The sequence below is a fragment of the Tupaia chinensis genome, unplaced genomic scaffold (assembly GCF_000334495.1).
Source record: "Tupaia chinensis unplaced genomic scaffold, TupChi_1.0 Scaffold000115_1, whole genome shotgun sequence".
Lineage (NCBI taxonomy): Eukaryota > Metazoa > Chordata > Mammalia > Scandentia > Tupaiidae > Tupaia > Tupaia belangeri.
Window position 1 is genome coordinate 6449046 of NW_006159579.1, and position 16195 is coordinate 6465240.

Consider the following 16195-nt stretch of genomic DNA (forward strand, 5'->3'; position numbering starts at 1 on the left):
CCAGCAGGAATGATCTCCTGCTTTCCTTCATCTTTAAAAGGAAAGAATTTGTAAATTAAAAAACCACCATGTTGGACCTCAAGACCCCTTCTCCAGGACTCAGACACAGTAGGAAGCTAAGTAAATGCTGTTGCCTTAATCATACGGACTCTACACCAATCTCAGGGGAGAAGAGTTCACCTTTTATCTATCCCTTCCACGCCCATACTTCAGACTTAATAATCCTCTGCATTTTGGCTGGTATTCCCACCTCATTCTGTTCCATTCTACTGGCCTCCAGGATGCTCTAGGTCTTGGGTGGGTCAGGGATATCCTGCCTTGAATGTGGGCCAGTCTCTAGGAAGGCTCACTTCTGTCTTCCTCCAGCTGCACATAGCTGGAGCCAATGGATATCTGCGGGCAGCCGAGCTCCTCCTGGACCACGGAGTGCGTGTGGATGTGAAGGACTGGGATGGCTGGGAGCCCCTGCACGCCGCTGCCTTCTGGGGACAGGTAATTCCCACCTACGTGGCTGGAGAGGAGGCTAGCACATGGTTAAGCAGCTGTCACCTAATCCTTTGGGCTGGCAGTGGTTCAAAAAAACACAGGATCTGCTTATGGTGTTGACTTCAGCCAGTATGTAGGATATGAACAGGCCTAGGGAGTTTTTTGTTTGTTTGTTTTTTGTTTGTTTTTTGTTTGTTTGTTTGTTTGCCAGAGGGCATATGTGCTTGCCAAAGAGAAGGAAAGAAGATACCCCCACAGTGGGGTTTGGTCACACTACAGTTCTTTTTCCTGTTCTTTCCATTCCATCAGGATCTTGGGCATGGATGAGCACACAACCAGCATGTTTTGCAAGCTGCTGGGCTGAGATTCAAACTGCAGTTGGCCATGTGGGATTTGACTTCCAAATTCTAGTACTTAACCACCTCACCACAGGGCCAGCCCAAGGCCTAGGGAGTTTGTACAAACATTTGACAATTTGTGTCTTAATAGAATGATAATCAAATTTGCCAACTTAGAAAATTTCTAGCATTTCTACTTTGAGTAGTTCCTCATTTGTTTTTATATATAAAACTCTGACTACAGCTTATACAGTCTCTGCTGGATATCGGACAGCCCTAGAGTTATGGCCTCTTCCTCTTTCTCCTCTCCCTGGGTGTGGCCCAGGCATGCTGGAGCAGTTGCCATGCCCATTGCACCTGCCAGAATTCCCCCCACCTCTCAGCATGGCTCCAGGGTATAGAACCTTCGCTGGGAATCAACTTAGTCTCATCATTCTTTGGGTCACAGCCTAAGAGGCCTTGGGTACTTGCTCCACCTCTTGGGCTCTCTGTGCTCTGGGCAGAGGGAACATGGGCTTTTCCTACATTTCAGATGCAGATGGCAGAGCTATTGGTGTCCCACGGGGCTAGTCTCAGTGCTAGGACATCCATGGATGAGATGCCAATAGGTAAGTCCATCACAATACCTGGTACATATTTAGGCAGTCATCAGTTTTTTCTCTTCTTTCTTCTTCTCTCTCTTTTTTTTCTTTTGGAGAGATTTTCACTATGGGGCGTGTGCGCTCGCCAGACAGACAGAGAGAGACATAGAGACAGAAAGCGAGAAATCACCCCCCCCCAGAGGGGATGGTCACGCTGCAATCCCTTCTCCTCCATTCTCCTCTCGGGATCTTGGGCACACACGCACACGCGCCCAGCGTGAGTTTTAAGCCACCGGGTCCGGGACGTGAACCACGGTTGACTATGTGGGAGTCCAGCGACATAGCCATTACACTAACTGCTGGTTCCCTTTCTCTCTCTTTTTAATGCAGCATCTTACGGTTGTTATCTTCCTGCCTCAGCCTCCCAAGTTACTGAGGTTATAGGTGTATATGACTCTGTTCAGTCTTTAGGTTGAACCAGGAATTGAACCTAGGCTTCCATGTGGTCCCAGCCTGCAGAGCACAGCATGTTGGCAGTGTGTGCCACTATGCCTGGGCCAGTCATCAATGTTTTTATGGGAGGAGGGGTAGAAAAGATTGTTGGTATAGGCCGTTGGGTTGGCGTATACATAGATAAATGGATGAATCAGTAGGTGAATGAAAGGTAGATTGTTGGATGGATGAATGGATGGGATACCTAGGTACATGTGATGATGTGCAGATAGGTGGATAGGTGGATAGGTGGGTGTGTGGATGGATAAATGTATGAGTGCACAGAGGGATAATCTATGGATAGTTGACTGGGTGTAGATGGGCAGATAGATGGATGACAGGATTAGATGGATTGAGTAGGTAGGTATGGATGGATTTCTCAGCATCTTTGCAAATTATCTTGCTTGGATTACCTGCTTGTTTCTCTCGATACTTCTCATATCAATGGAGAGTTGATGACTCTGGAAACTACCAAAGAAGAGTATGAATCTCTCAGTTGTAGCTGAGACACTTAGGAGTTATGACTGGGTATGGAACCTGGGCTTCCCATTCTTATATTTCTCTAGGGATGGGCTGCAGCCCAGGAAATAAGCTGGCATTGTTTCCTCTTGTCCCTGAATGCCCCAAAAGATGCTTGGGTTTTCAGTGGGCTGGGGTGGCAGCTCCTCTGGTCTGGAGTACCCTCTTGGACCACAGCTCCTGCCTAGCCCCTCACAACTGCCTCTTCTGCCCCTCAGACCTGTGTGAAGAGGAGGAATTCAAGGTCCTGCTGCTGGAGCTCAAACACAAGCACGACGTGATCATGAAGTCACAGCTGAGGCACAAGTCATCCTTGAGCCGGAGGACATCGAGCGCGGGCAGCCGTGGGTGAGTCAGGGACAGGATAGCCAGGGGTCCTCGTGCTTGCTCCTGCCAGGGCGCCTGGGCGCAGCCTCCCAGCACCCCCTCTGTCCCCTCAGGAAGGTGGTGCGTCGAGCCAGCCTGTCGGACAGGACCAACCTGTACAGAAAGGAGTACGAGGGAGAGGCCATACTGTGGCAGCAGCGAAGTGCTGCCGAGGACCAGCGGACCTCAGCCTACAACGGGGACATCAGAGAGACCAGAACAGACCAAGAGAATAAGGACCCAGTGAGTGTTCATGCCCTCCCCCAGTGTCAGCCGCTGCCTTGGGAAGAAGCCAAGGCCGTAGCCAGGTCTTACCTCTTCATCTGAGAGCCTTCAGAGGGAAGCAGCCAGGCCCTTAGGACAGCTGGGTCCCACCTGATGACAGTGGCTGCCATGGTTCATGAGGTGGCCCTAGCGTGTGTTAGATTCAGAGCTGGGAGCTTCAACACACAGGAGGGTCTGACAGGGAGCAAGGGGCCACCACGTGCCTGCTTGTGCTCCAGGAGATCAAGCTCTAGGCTTCCCAGAGAGAGGTTTAGTGGGGTCACCCCAGGAGCTTAGCACTGATACTTTTGAAGGGGGCAATAATGACAAGATGTTGAGAATTATGCTTATCAGAACACATGCACCCAGTGTGAGTTTAAGCCACTGGGTCGGGGACTCGAACCGCGGTCGACTATGTGGAAGTCCAACGACATAGCCATTATGCTAACTGTTGGTCCCACGACTATAGTCTTGTTGAGTGGGGTGAGCAAGTTTGGGGTCTGAACGGAATTGCTGAGGGCAGGGAAGAAGAGCTGACTGTGCCAACAGGGGCTGTCTCTTTGGCTCTTCCCCACACAAAGACAGATGAAGATGTTTTGAAAATACAGCTCTGGTGAATGTAGGATGGTGAGCTGCCCAGCATGTCCACATGTCTCAGTGGGACCCTGCTTCCCAGGGTGAGCACAGGGGCCCCACCGGGTGGGCCATGAGCAGGAGGATCCCCAACAGAACGTTTAGCTGGGCCTAGAGACAGCATACATGGAAGCTTTATTCTGCCTCATTCCTAAGCTCAAGGGTTGGGGACAAGAGAGTTGTGGATTGCAAACAAATCGTACTTCAAATGCCTCCCAGCTATGCTCTATGCTTTTCTTTGTGATTGAGGTGTAACCCATGTACAGTAAAGTGAACAAATCTTTTTAGGTTTATTTGTTAGTTCCACAGCTGAGACAGAGACAAGTCCCCACCTCCAGTCTCAGCTGGCCTGAACCGCAGGCAAATGCACGTGTGCCTGGCAGGCTCAGGGAGGTCCCCAGACACTACCCTAGGACCTTTCCCGCAAGAGTCCCATTGTGTTTCCACTGCACTGCGACCTGGCCCCAGAGTACACCAAGTCTTAAATGAGTGTTACAAAGGCTTTGCACACCGTGATTTCAGACTTCTGTGTACACTCAGATGAATGGATAGGGCATTTCCATCACTCGGGGAGGCTCCAGTGGTCTCTGTCATAGTCAGTTCCCTCTCCTCACCCCAAAGGCGACCACTGTTTAATTATGAGCATTGAAGACTAGGTTTGCATATGTACGTGAATGGACTCATGCAGTCTGGCATTGTCTGTGAGGTCACCCACACAGAGGCACACAGCAGTAGCTTGTTCTTGCTTGCTGCTCTGGACAGTTCTATTGTCTGGATATTACAGTTTACATTAGCCTCCTCCTGTTGGTGGACTTTGGGCCATTTTCAGGTTTGGGGCTATTATGAGTAGAATTCCACTAAACGTTCTCGTCCTTGTTCTTGGGAGGCACGAGCGCTGTTTCGTGTTGGGTATGTGCCCAGGAACGCAGGATGAGTGGCGGGGTAGGCATAGGTTTAGCTTTCCTAGACAAGAATGAGCAGTTTTCCAGACCTCTCTGGTCTCCCATCAGCAGTCTGGTTTGATGACTAACAGGGCAGAGTGTTGTGAAAAATCTGCCAAGATTTTATGAAGACAGAGGTTGGTGGAGTACTTTTTCCCAGCTCTAGGTATAGTCAGTCCTTTTTAACTTGAGCCATCCTGGTGGGATTGCTCTGATAGTTCACAACTGAAATGTGTATTTACCTGACGATGTGTAATGTTGAATGTATTTCATGTGCTTATCGGCCACTTGCTTATCCCTTCTTGTAAACTATCTTTTTTTTTTTTTCTTCTCCATTTTGCGAGAGGGTATGTTCACTTACCACAGAGAGACAGCGAGAGAGAGAGGGAAAACACCCCCAGGGGAGAGTTGTCATCTGCTTTCCCTTCTCTTCAGACTCTCCATCCCATCAGGATTTGGGGCACACACATACCTGCTGTGTTTTTAAGCCATTGGCACCAGGATTTGAACCATGTGGGATCCAGCCTCCTTAAGCAGTAGGCCACGGGATGGGCCAAAGCATCTTTTCTTTTGCCTTTTGTTGTTGGGTTCTTATCATTTCTTATTGATTTCTAGAAGACTTAAAATTCTTACAGCCTTGGGGACCAGCAGTTGGCATAATGGCTATGTTGCTGGACTCCCATGTAGTCAACTGTGGTTTGAATCCCAGACCCAGTGGCTTAAACTCACATCGGACGCATGTGTGTGCATGCCCAAGATCCCGAGAAGAGAGAGAATGGAGGAGGTGGTGTGGCCCTCCCCCCGGGGGGGTGATTTCTTGCTTTCTGTTTCTCTGTCTCTCTCTCTGTCTTTGTGGTGAGTCCTTGTGCCCTATAGCAAAAAACTCTCAAAAAAAAAAAAAATTCTTACAGCCTTGTGTGAGCAACCCCTCCTCCATGTTTGTTTTGTTCCTGTGTTTGTTTGGATCTCACAGGCCCTAGGACTCCTCCAGAAGGGCTTATTGATGTGGAGTCACATAAGTCTGACACTGCAGGGAACAGAGTGTAGGGGTGTGGTTGCTGGAAACCACCCTCGTTAGTCCTGCTTTTTTGTTGCTGTTAATGTCTAGGACTTCTTCATCGAGCCATGTGCAAGTCCAGTGATGTGACTGCTATGCCATCTGCTGGCCCTTGATTTTTATTTTTATTTTTGGAGAGATTTTCACTATAGGGCGCATGCGCTCGCCAGACAGACAGAGAGAGACATAGAGACAGAAAGCGAGAAATCACCCCCCAGGGGGGATGGCCACGCTGCAATCCCTTCTCCTCCATTCTCCTCTCAGGATCTTGGGCACGCATGCACATGCGCCCGGCATGAGTTTTAAGCCACTGGGTCCGGGACACGAACCGCGGTCGACTACGTGGGAGTCCAGCGACATAGCCATTACGCTAACTGCTGATTCCCCTGGCCCCTGATTTTTAAGAGCTCTTTATGTATTTGGAAAATTAGTTCCCTTTCTTTCATATTAGGTCATTGGAAAAGTCATGATGCATTTTTGTGCAGAAAAACAGAAAAATACATCATGACTTTTCTGATGACCCAATATATGTTGCAAATACTTTTTCAGTTTTTTCTTGTGTCTTTTTACCTTGTTTATTCTGATTTTTTTCCTATGCTTTATACTTTTGTTATTGTCATATATATCTACCTTCGAGTTTATCAGAGTTTCTGGGCATCAGCTACTTTTAAAGCGTTTGTTATTCAGTGATTATTGGTAGACAGGATCCCCGCATGAGAATCAGTCATTTAAGTGGAGATATACTGAGGACACAGAAGAAGGGTTATAAGTGACTGAAAAGAAGCCACTAAAATTGGCATACACAAAAAAGGAATTTATTGGCTCACGTAACTGAAAAATGTGCCCAGCTGGATCCAGGGGCTCCAAATATACCCTTAAGGTATTCCTCTCTCTCTCTCTCTCAGTCTTCACTAATGTTGCCATCACTTGTAAGCAGACTCTTTGATGTGGTGTTTTCTTAGCCTCCCAGCTTACATAATTTTTATCACCTGCAGTCCCTACAGAAATTTCTTTTTCAGTTGTTCTAGCAAAAGTTCAGGATTGAGTTCCACTGAAGCAGTTCAGTTAACTACCTATCCTAGACCAGTCTGTGTAGTGAAATATGTTCCATTGGTCCTGGATCAAGGATGGGGACAGGTCAGCTCTACCAGAACATGGATTGGTGATTCCCCACAGGAGGACAGGTGCAGGACAGGTGCAAGCACAGGTGCCCTCGGCAGAGGCAGTAGGTCTAGCTCCCCTTGCCAGCTGGTAACATTGTCCTTCCCACCCTCAGAATCCCCGCCTGGAGAAGCCCGTGCTGCTCTCAGAATTTCCTACCAAGATCCCACGGGGCGAACTGGACATGCCTGTTGAGAATGGCCTCCGGGCTCCGGTCAGCACCTACCAGTATGCACTGTCCAACGGAGATGTCTGGAAGGTGCACGAAGTTCCCGACTACACCATGGCCTACAGCAACCCTGGTGTGGCTGATGCCACCCCACCCTGGAGTGGCTACAAGGAGCAAAGCCCCCAGACGCTTCTGGAGCTGAAGCGGCAGCGGGCTGCAGCCAAGCTGCTCAGCCACCCCTTCCTGAGCACTCACCTGGGCAGCAGTATGACCAGGACGGGCGAGAGTAGCAGTGAAGGCAAGGCCCCCTTGATTGGAGGCAGAACTTCCCCGTACAGTAGCAATGGGACCTCGGTGTATTACACAGTCACCAGCGGAGACCCCCCGCTCCTGAAGTTCAAGGCCCCCATGGAGGAGATGGAGGAGAAGGTCCATGGCTGCTGCCGCATCTCCTAGTCTCCCAAGTGCCAGAGGAGAGACATCCCTGGGGAGGGGTCCCTGGAATCCAGGCCAGCCCAACAGCCATGGCTGGGGAGGTAGCAGAGGGCCAGCGGGAAGGTGGGCTCTGCTTTTCAGAGGAACACTGACCCCACCCCTCACCTTGCCATGGCACCCCACCAGTCCCATGGTTCTGCTTCTGCTGCATTGTCTGCCACCTGAAACAAGGCCATGTGGCTTCCTGACTCACTCTGCTGTCTGATTTGGAGAGAGTGGGCTTCGATCCCAGTTCTGTTCTCTGGATCAGTACTCGCATGTCACATGTCCACACACACATACATGCTTAATCAACATGTGCAGCAGTGGCACATCTGGGCTCCTGGGAAGCAGGCGGGGCTAAGAATTTGTGGCTGTTCCCACCAGGATTGAGGTTATGACTCGAGTCTTCTCACCACTGCCACTGTGGCTTTAGCAGGGGAGGAGCCTGCTAAGCTGAGACCCACAGTCCTGCTCAGAATCATAGCAGGGTCTGGGCTGCTGTTCACACCTGGCAGGGCTGGCAGCCCTGTTGTGTTCAGAGGGAGCCAGGAATCCAGGTGGGTTAGGTGAGATGGGCAAAGGCCTGCTCTCCACAGCTTTGTTGAGAACCACCCTCCTGCCCATGTCAGGAGCCAGCTGGGTGACCATCCAGGGGCCAAGATAGAAAACCAGGCTATTCCACTCCTGGAATAAACCAAATCATGTTTTTGCTCTTGGAAGTCTCAAGAGGGGAGTGCAGCAAAGTCAGTATTTCCAGAAGGGCATTTGATTTGAAAAAACAACAAAAAAAAAACAAAAATAATCTTTTTGGCTGTTAAACTCCATGTAGGAGGAAATTGAATTCACCTTCTCTCACGGATAGTATTACGATCACTAGTTTTTACTAGGTGGGGTTAGAAAAATGAAGCTAAGTGAGAACTTTCCATTGGAAAGCTTTTTCCAAGGAGAGGGGTGAGCCAATTTCTGAAAACATCTCTGATTAGCAATGGCAGGGCCCAGTGCCATGGCCAATCTTTGTGAATGTTCAGACTATTTCAGTCCAGCCCATCTTAGCCAGCTCTCCTGGCACTGAGCCTCAGAGTGAATAGTTAGGGGTTGCCTGGGTCCCCACCCCTCCCACCTTACACATCAGTTGTGTACGTGGAACGATTGTGCAGGACCCTGGGCCTAGCTTTGTCTTTCCTGCAATGCTCAGTGAGAAAAGCTTGCCCACTGGCCCTTGGGGTTTCTGCCTAGCCCAGGGGCTCCCAGCTTGCTCCTGCAGAGTGGTGATGTCTCAAGGCTGAAAATCCATAGTGTCCATGGCCAATGTTCTGCACTGCATTCAGGAGAGTGGTGGGTCTCACCCCAGCTCTGCAGTTTCATAGCCCCAGTCTTCCTGGTCCTGGGAGGGAGGACCATAAGGGACAGTCAGCTCTACACCTCACCCCTGCAATCCCTCATGAGCCCCTTTGAAATGGTCACCTGTGACCTATCTGAGTTAGACATTGTCCATAGGCTCAGCCAAATCCTTTGGTGTGACTAACGAGTCGCAGGTGTGTTCCCTGCTCTGTGCGCCTTTTATTTGTCCTAAAACTACCTCCTTAGAGCTCTGAAGGGGCCCCCTAGGTCGAGATTCTAATTTGGGAAGCAGATCTGGGTTCCCTTTAACCCTCTTTCTGAGCCTTTGGAAAATTCTCCCAGAGGGGTACCTGGGCCAGAGAACTGGGGCTGTAGGACCCCCTGCCTTGTGCCACAACCCTAGGAATGGCATCAGTCCCAGTCCCCTACTATTACCCTGTGACCTATAGACCAGAGAGGGAGTTGGACCTCAAGGGACCTGGTGACAGGGCATTTGGGCTGGAGAGTAGAGGGCCCCATAGGAGTAACTGCACCCATGGTGGCTGCTGGATGCACAGAGGTCTCAAGAGTGTCAGTACCAGGCCACCTCCATCCCACCTCCAGGATAGACAGGGTGTACAACAGAAGGGTCGCTCAGAAGACCAAAGACAGGTGTCCATGATGTTCCATTGCCCCTGGGACCTGAGGTGTGCCCTCCAGCATCTCAGCCCATGACTGGAGCATGTGGGGGTGGTCTAGCACACGCCTTTGACTTTCGAACAATATTCAGCCCAGTCTGAGACTGAAATCCTTATCGAGCTGATTCACGCTACACGGTAGGGAATGCCTAGGGAAGTCACATGCTCCTCAGCAGAGAGTGGCACAGTTTTCCCCATCTTTGTGCTCAGGGGCCAGAGAGTGAAGACATTTATTTTCACTTTTATTACCCTCCCTGAGCCTTTGGGCCGTTCTCTCCTTCACCCTTGCTTCCTGCCTCCTGGGCCATTCCCCCCCACCCTGGAGACCAGGAATCCTAGCTGATACCCTGTCAGGAGCTGATTTCAGAGATGACTGGTATTAGCACACATTTTCAGTTAGGGATAAACCATTCCCTTGCTAAGGGTTCAAGTCCCTGGGTTGTGTTTCCTGTGGGTCTCCAAGGTATTGAAAGACAAGCTGGGAAACAGGCTCCAGTGAATGGGCCAGTGCCAATCACTTATTCACTCATGTAGTTTATTGAGAAGCTGGGACATGCCAGGCACTGTGTTAGGTTCTACAATAAAAGAGGAACAAGACAGTGACAAGAACTGCTCTTGTTCTCATCCCTTGAGGACCACTGGGCATCAGTCCCATTCGAGTCACCTGAACAGTGACTGCATGCCGGTCCAATGGCCATTTGCTCTTCAGCTCCTAGAATCCTTAGACTGTGAATCCCTTTCACTGGGAAACCATTGTCATGGTCACCCCAATAACATTTGCCAGTAAGTGCAGACATTGGATCTTGAATTCCAGGCAGACACCATCCCAGGCCTTAGAACTTTCAAGGCTAGCTGACTTTAGGCCAGGATCTTTGAGGGGACTGTATAATAGCAGTTTGAGATCAGTGTCTAGAGGGATAAGGAGTTGCAGTTTGCTGCAAATGCATCTCAGGTTCTTAAAGTCATTGATTCTTGCCCATTTATACACAGACTCCCATCCCCACCCTATCAGCGGCTAGTGGGAGGGACAGCAGCTTCTCCTTTTAACATGAAAACCTTTCCTATTAAATCTGCCTCTCTCCCTGGCAGGCATGGATTAAGGAGCTGGGAGAAGCCTGGCAAGGTTGACCAGATGCCTAGCTCCTGCTGAGCCCCAGATCTAGGGACAGTTTTTGGTGTATTAAAAGCCACTTCCAAAGCAGATGCCACCCAATCAATGGACTCTTGCCCTTGCTCCCACCTCATGCCCTAAACAATTGAAAATTGGTGACTATCTCCAGGTCGTGAGTTTCTGGCCAGTGCTCAGGGAAGATGAATGAACCTAGGCTCATGTCTACTGAAAATGTCAGTATCTAGTTTTCCATCAAATATGCAGCATTAATAAAACTGCTCTGCACTGTTTGATCAATTTCAAGAAGCTTAAAAAAGTTAACAAGGATCGTTCTTGCCCCCACCAGTTTGATGGCTTTGTAATGACACCATCTTGGTTATTGGTGGATACCTTTGGATCTTGAACTGTCTCTCCACCTGCTCTTCCAGAGCAAGTGACTGGGGTACTTTGCAGAAGGGCGCTCCTTCCAAGATGCCCAGAAGGACTGTATCTAACTCGCTACTTGTAGCCTGGGGACAGCCTCCCCTCCCCAGGGCACACAAAGGGCCCCATTGCCAGAAGCTACAGCCCTTTCCTCAACAGGAGTCTTGTTGACCAAAGGGCCTGCTTCCCCGGGCATTGCAAGTGCCACAGTGCGGGGCCTGGCTCTGCACACCCAGAAGAAGTCTGCAGAGCCCCAGCCCTCCGCAATAATTCACCAGACCAGAAGCCACTGATGTACAGAAAACACTTAAGAAAAATGTATTTTATGTGAAAAAAAATTAAACCTCTGTATACTGTATCAGCAGCTTTGTGTAAAAATGGCAATCAAGAGAGTCTAATATATTTAAAACTTTTTTTAAAAAAAATCCTCGCGGATCTTTGATATTGTATTAAAGTAACTTCCAGGAAGCTCCTTGCCGAGTGACATGGTGGGCTTCATGTCCAAGACCATGGCTCAACCACATCCCAAAGGGGCACATGTCCCTGGGGTTGCTTCCCGCTGCCAAGGCCTGTGACGGAATTCGCTGTTAAGAGTTTTTAATTAAAATTATTAAATTTCTTTTAATAACACCTGCTAGTGTGATTGGTTATTGCTGTCAACTCGAACTGTGCTGGCTTGAATTCTTAAAGAGGTGGTTCTTGGGACAGAAGTGGGTGAGGGCTCCCAGTTCCTGCCTCCACCATAGGGGTCTCCTGGAAGACCCTCAGAGGAAAGGGAGCTCTGGGGACTCAGCCACGGAGCAGATGTCTTTCTAGACTGGGAGATGGAGAAAACTGATGAATCAAGAAAAGAGTGATTGGAAAGTGGCTGTCATTCTATCAGCTATTTCACTTGAAATGAACATGTTCCTACACTTTTTTGTTTTTAGAGATTTTTGCTATAGGGTATGTGTGTTCACTGAAGAGACAGAGAGAAAGTGAGAAATCCCCCCCTGGGGAGATAGCCATGCTGCAATCCCTTCTCTTCTATTCTCTCAGGATTTTGGGCATGAACACACACATGCTCAGCATGAATTTCAAGCTGCTAGGTCTGACTTAAACTGTGGCTAGCCACATGGGAGTCCAGTACCTTAACTACTACTTCACTTGCTAGTCCATATTCCCTACATTTTCTAAGGTTTGCCTGATGATGTATGTATTTGTACATCGTTACTTGGAATGCACTGACTTGTCCTGTCCCATTCCCCTTTTCCACCCCATCCTGCTCTTTAGCTTATAGTGGAGAAGTACAATGCCATTCAGTACCTCATCTTACTGCAGCAGGTAAGGTCTGGTTCTTGTATTTTATCTCGGGAAGTAGAGGCATGGACAATTCAGGTAGCTGTACAGCCCCAGATCATAGTCCTTGCCCTTGTCACATGCAGGAGTTGATGCCATGAAAGAGGATGGAAGGAGGGCTGGCAGTTCGCATGGTGGTTAAAGGGCTGGACTCCCACATGAGTGACTATGTTTCAAGTCCTGGACCTGGCAGCTTGCTTTCTTACTTTCACTTTCTTTCTTTCTCTCTCTCTCCGTGGTCAAATGAAAAAAATAATAACAAATAAAAATTAAATAAATAAAAATTCTTAAAAAAAAAAAAAGGGGAAAGGGGTTGGAAGGGGTGTCCTTTTACAGCTTCCTGGGCTCTGGTTGCCAGAGCAGAGATACACTCTTGGGTTTGAAAATTTTCATAAACATGCTAGGGATAGAGGAAGGATGGGGTGAGAAAGAGGTGGGTTCACAGTGGTGGGCATTTATCCATTTGCAAAATTTACTGGCTGTTAACTAATCTCTCACATTTACGAAGCATTTTACTGTGGTACATATGCTCTCCCGTTTACACAAAGAAGATGAGTTCTGAAAATAGACGGTTGGATTTTGCACTGTGGAGATCATAGTGACCCTGACAAGAGGTTTCCATAGACCAGTGCAGGCATTACCCTGATGAGAGAAAGTTCCAGAGACAACTGGATGGAGACAGCAAGTAGAGATAACTCGTTTGAGATTTTATGCTGCAAAAGTGAGCAGAGAAATGAGTGGAGGGGGGTTAGCTCTAGAGGCATAGCAGGATCAAGAGGGTTGTTTCAAGAGGAAAAGCATTTCCGCTGCTTGTATGCTGATAGCAATGAATCAGTGACGATGAATTGATCCAGGAGACAGGAGAGCCTTGCTGGAGACACGGGGGTTAGTCATATGCAGGCTGAAGCTGGTGTACAGGTGGAAGGGTGGGTGTTGGATAGGCTGAGGCATTCCCTGAAAAGGCCCCGCCTGTGGGGAAAGATGCAGGCAGGGAGGTGGGGCAGTGAACGATCTATTCTGGCTGCTTCTGTTTCCGTGAAATGGGCTAAGCATCTGTCGCTGGGTGGGAAGGGCAGAGGAAAAGGCAGAGTGAGTGTAGGAAATGTAGACTCACCAGCAGCCTTTAGGGCACCGTTGGATCATGAATTTGAAGCACCGGCAGTCAACAAGCATGGTTATGGTTTATTTTCTCCAGCAGTGTGGCTGCCCAGGTGCAGGTGGCAAGTAGGTGGAAAGGGTTGGGGTTTTGCCAGGCAAAAACAACAACAACAACAACAAACGGATGAAGTGAGAGAAAAAAAAGGCTGAGGGTGCGATAGAAGAAGTGGCTGTCTTGAAGAACCAGAGTTTTTGAACAAACAAATAAGTGATTAAATGCAAGGCACAAGAGGCGACATGAGGGTATGAGGCCACAGCCTCTGGAGCACAGGGGTCAGCATGTCGGAGCAAGCGTCCACTCTCCTTCCAGGCCTAGCCCAACAGCCTTGGACCCTGTAGAGCTGTGCGATGGAGCGGCCAGCAGGGGGCGCTCTGGGATGGCCAGGCGCCGGGCTCTCAGGCCTGTTAGGCCTCCGCTGACTGCGTCGCCGCCCCAGGCCGCACAGCCGTTTGGGCTCGGCTTCTCTCTTCACCTGACCAAGTAAAGTTCTATTCCTCACAGAGCCGGGGCAGGTATGGCGGGGAAGGTACCGAGTAGCCACATTTAAATTCTACTTATGAACTCTGCAGCGAGAGCAAGGATAGATAAAGGTGCCTGCTCTAGGGCCTGGGGCACAGTGGGCGGGGCCGTGGAGGCGTGCGCTCCGCCCCCCCGTTAGAAGAAAGTAGCCAATGGGAGAGCCGGGGCGGAGCGGTGGAGCCAATGGCGCGGGCCGGTTTGATTCAAAGGTGCCTATAAAGAGGGTCTGCACACTGGTTCTGGCCGAATCGTGGTCCTGTCCCGGCGTCGCCATGGCTATGTTATTTGAGGGCCCAGATGAGCTCCCCGCCGCCTGCTTGTCGCCGTGCGGGCCGCCCAACCCGGCCGAGCTGTTTAGCGAGGCGCAGCGTCTGGCGCTGGAGGGGCTGGGGGCGGCCCCTCTGCCTTCGCTGCCTTCCTGCGACGCGAGCGCATGGGACGCTTCCTGAACTCGGACGAGGTGCGCGCCATCCTGCGCTCGGCGGAGCGGCCGGGAGCCGACGGCGCGGCCGCCGCCGAGGACTCCTTCGGCTCATCTCAGGACTGCTCATCCGGCACCTACTTCCCGGAGCAGTCGGACTTGGACCCGCCGCTGCTAGAACTTGGCTGGCCCGCCTTCTACCAGGGCGCTTACCGCGGCGCCACGCGCGTGGAGGCGCACTTCCAGCCCCGCAGCGCGGACTCCGGCGGCCCCTATGGCTGCAAGGACGCGCTGCGCCAGCAGCTGCGCTCCGCGCGAGAGGTGAGCTGCCCCGCCCGGCCCCTGAGGTCCGACTGTCCTGGGTCGGACGTGACACCCACTTTAAGAATGGAAAGTTGAGAGCTGCTGGAAGCGCGGACCGAGTGGTCCCGGAGCCCTCAACTCACTTCACACTGCGTATCTCTCAGATTCCAGATCCCCTTGTGACGCCCCTGGAGGCAGGGAAGAACGGAAGGAGCCTCGAACTTAAAGGATGTGAATTGTCCCGGGGTCTCGACGTTCATATTCCTAGGGGAGGGCAAGAAATACCGCCCAGTTCCAGATTTCATTTAAAACCAAACCATATTGCCAGTGTTCCTGGCTAGAAGCCAACAGTAGATCCTACTTTCAGGACCTGCTTGGGAGACACATTACCAAATAAACTCATTATCTAGGGAAAAATTCCTGGAAGATAGTCTCCAGTGACAACTTTGGGGCATTGGGTATCAGTTATTAGTGCTAATTACCTCCACGTGCCTTGTATTGTAGACCGCAGATAAACAGAAGAGTGGCAAAGTGAGAGTCCTGCCCCTTCCGCTCTTGCCAGAGAAGGGAGAAGCTGCCGCTTCTGTTAACTAGTGGACAGGAAGTTTGTTTCTCCTTAGGCTGGGTCTGCTCCATTTAGCAGTGGCAGTTTTTGCTCTTTTTTTCCTCCCTTTTTTTTTTATTGCCAGAGGACGGTTGCCCTTGCCAGAGAGAGGGAGGGAGAAGTTCCCCCCAATAGGGCGTGGTCAGGCCACAGTCCCTTTTCTCCTCCAGTTCTCTGTTACATTGGGATTATGGGCCAACACACACACACACCCCGAGATTCAAACTGTGGTCAGCCATGTGGCTCCCATAACCACTAGGCTGCTGGCAGTGGCCTTTACGGTACACATACCCTGAATTAGATGGCCTCTGTAGTCATGGAGGCTTTCTTCCTGTTTGATTGGTAGTGTGGCTGGGCAGAGGGGTACAGTGGGAGGTCTGGCCTGCCTGTCAGCCAAGATGAAGCTGCAGCAAGGTGCTGAGGGCCAGGGAGGAAGCATGCTGCTCGCAGGGGGCTGTGGCAGCCAGGGTTAGCGCACAAAGCCATGGTCAGCTTGCTGGCTGGCTGTGCTGGACATGGCAGGTAAAGCCACAGACTTGGAGGCCTGGTACCTGAGTATCTGTAGGTATGCTCATCAGGTGAGAATATTGGTGCAGGTCAGGCTAAGATCCAACTCCAGGAAGAAGCCCTGACTTACAGTGTTGCTGATGGTTTTCTTTGCCTGACTGGTGGATTGATAGTGGATACACTGACCTAGTGTCTTGCCTTGGGGTAGGGAGTGTGGGCTGCAGCTAGACTGGTATTTGTTCCATGGTGCTTTGGGTGGCCGAACAGTTCTTTTTTTTTTTTTTTTTTTTGGGGGGTTTTTCCCCAAA

General features: G+C 50.4%; 2 protein-coding genes across 4 annotated transcripts in view; both read left to right on the forward strand.

Moving 5' to 3' along the window:
* Positions 1-11452, forward strand: part of PPP1R16B (protein phosphatase 1 regulatory subunit 16B) — a 123137-nt gene extending 111685 nt beyond the window's left edge. The window contains exons 7-11 of one of the 3 annotated variants that reach the window (XM_006144135.3): positions 367-492; positions 1357-1432; positions 2635-2764; positions 2857-3025; positions 6954-7463. In XM_006144135.3, the coding sequence (XP_006144197.1) occupies positions 367-492; positions 1357-1432; positions 2635-2764; positions 2857-3025; positions 6954-7463 (1011 nt within the window). Of the gene's footprint in view, positions 1-366; positions 493-1356; positions 1433-2634; positions 2765-2856; positions 3026-6953 lie in introns of all 3 variants that reach the window. The other 2 variants (XM_006144136.3, XM_014586155.2) reach the window with 2 other exon arrangements.
* Positions 11453-14155: 2703 nt separating this feature from the next.
* Positions 14156-16195, forward strand: part of SACK1D (scaffolding CK1 anchoring protein D) — a 26179-nt gene continuing 24139 nt past the window's right edge. Inside the window, 2 exon segments of the mRNA XM_006144137.3 lie at positions 14156-14439; positions 14442-14794. Coding sequence (XP_006144199.2) covers positions 14205-14439; positions 14442-14794 — 588 coding nt within the window. The 5' untranslated portion in view covers positions 14156-14204.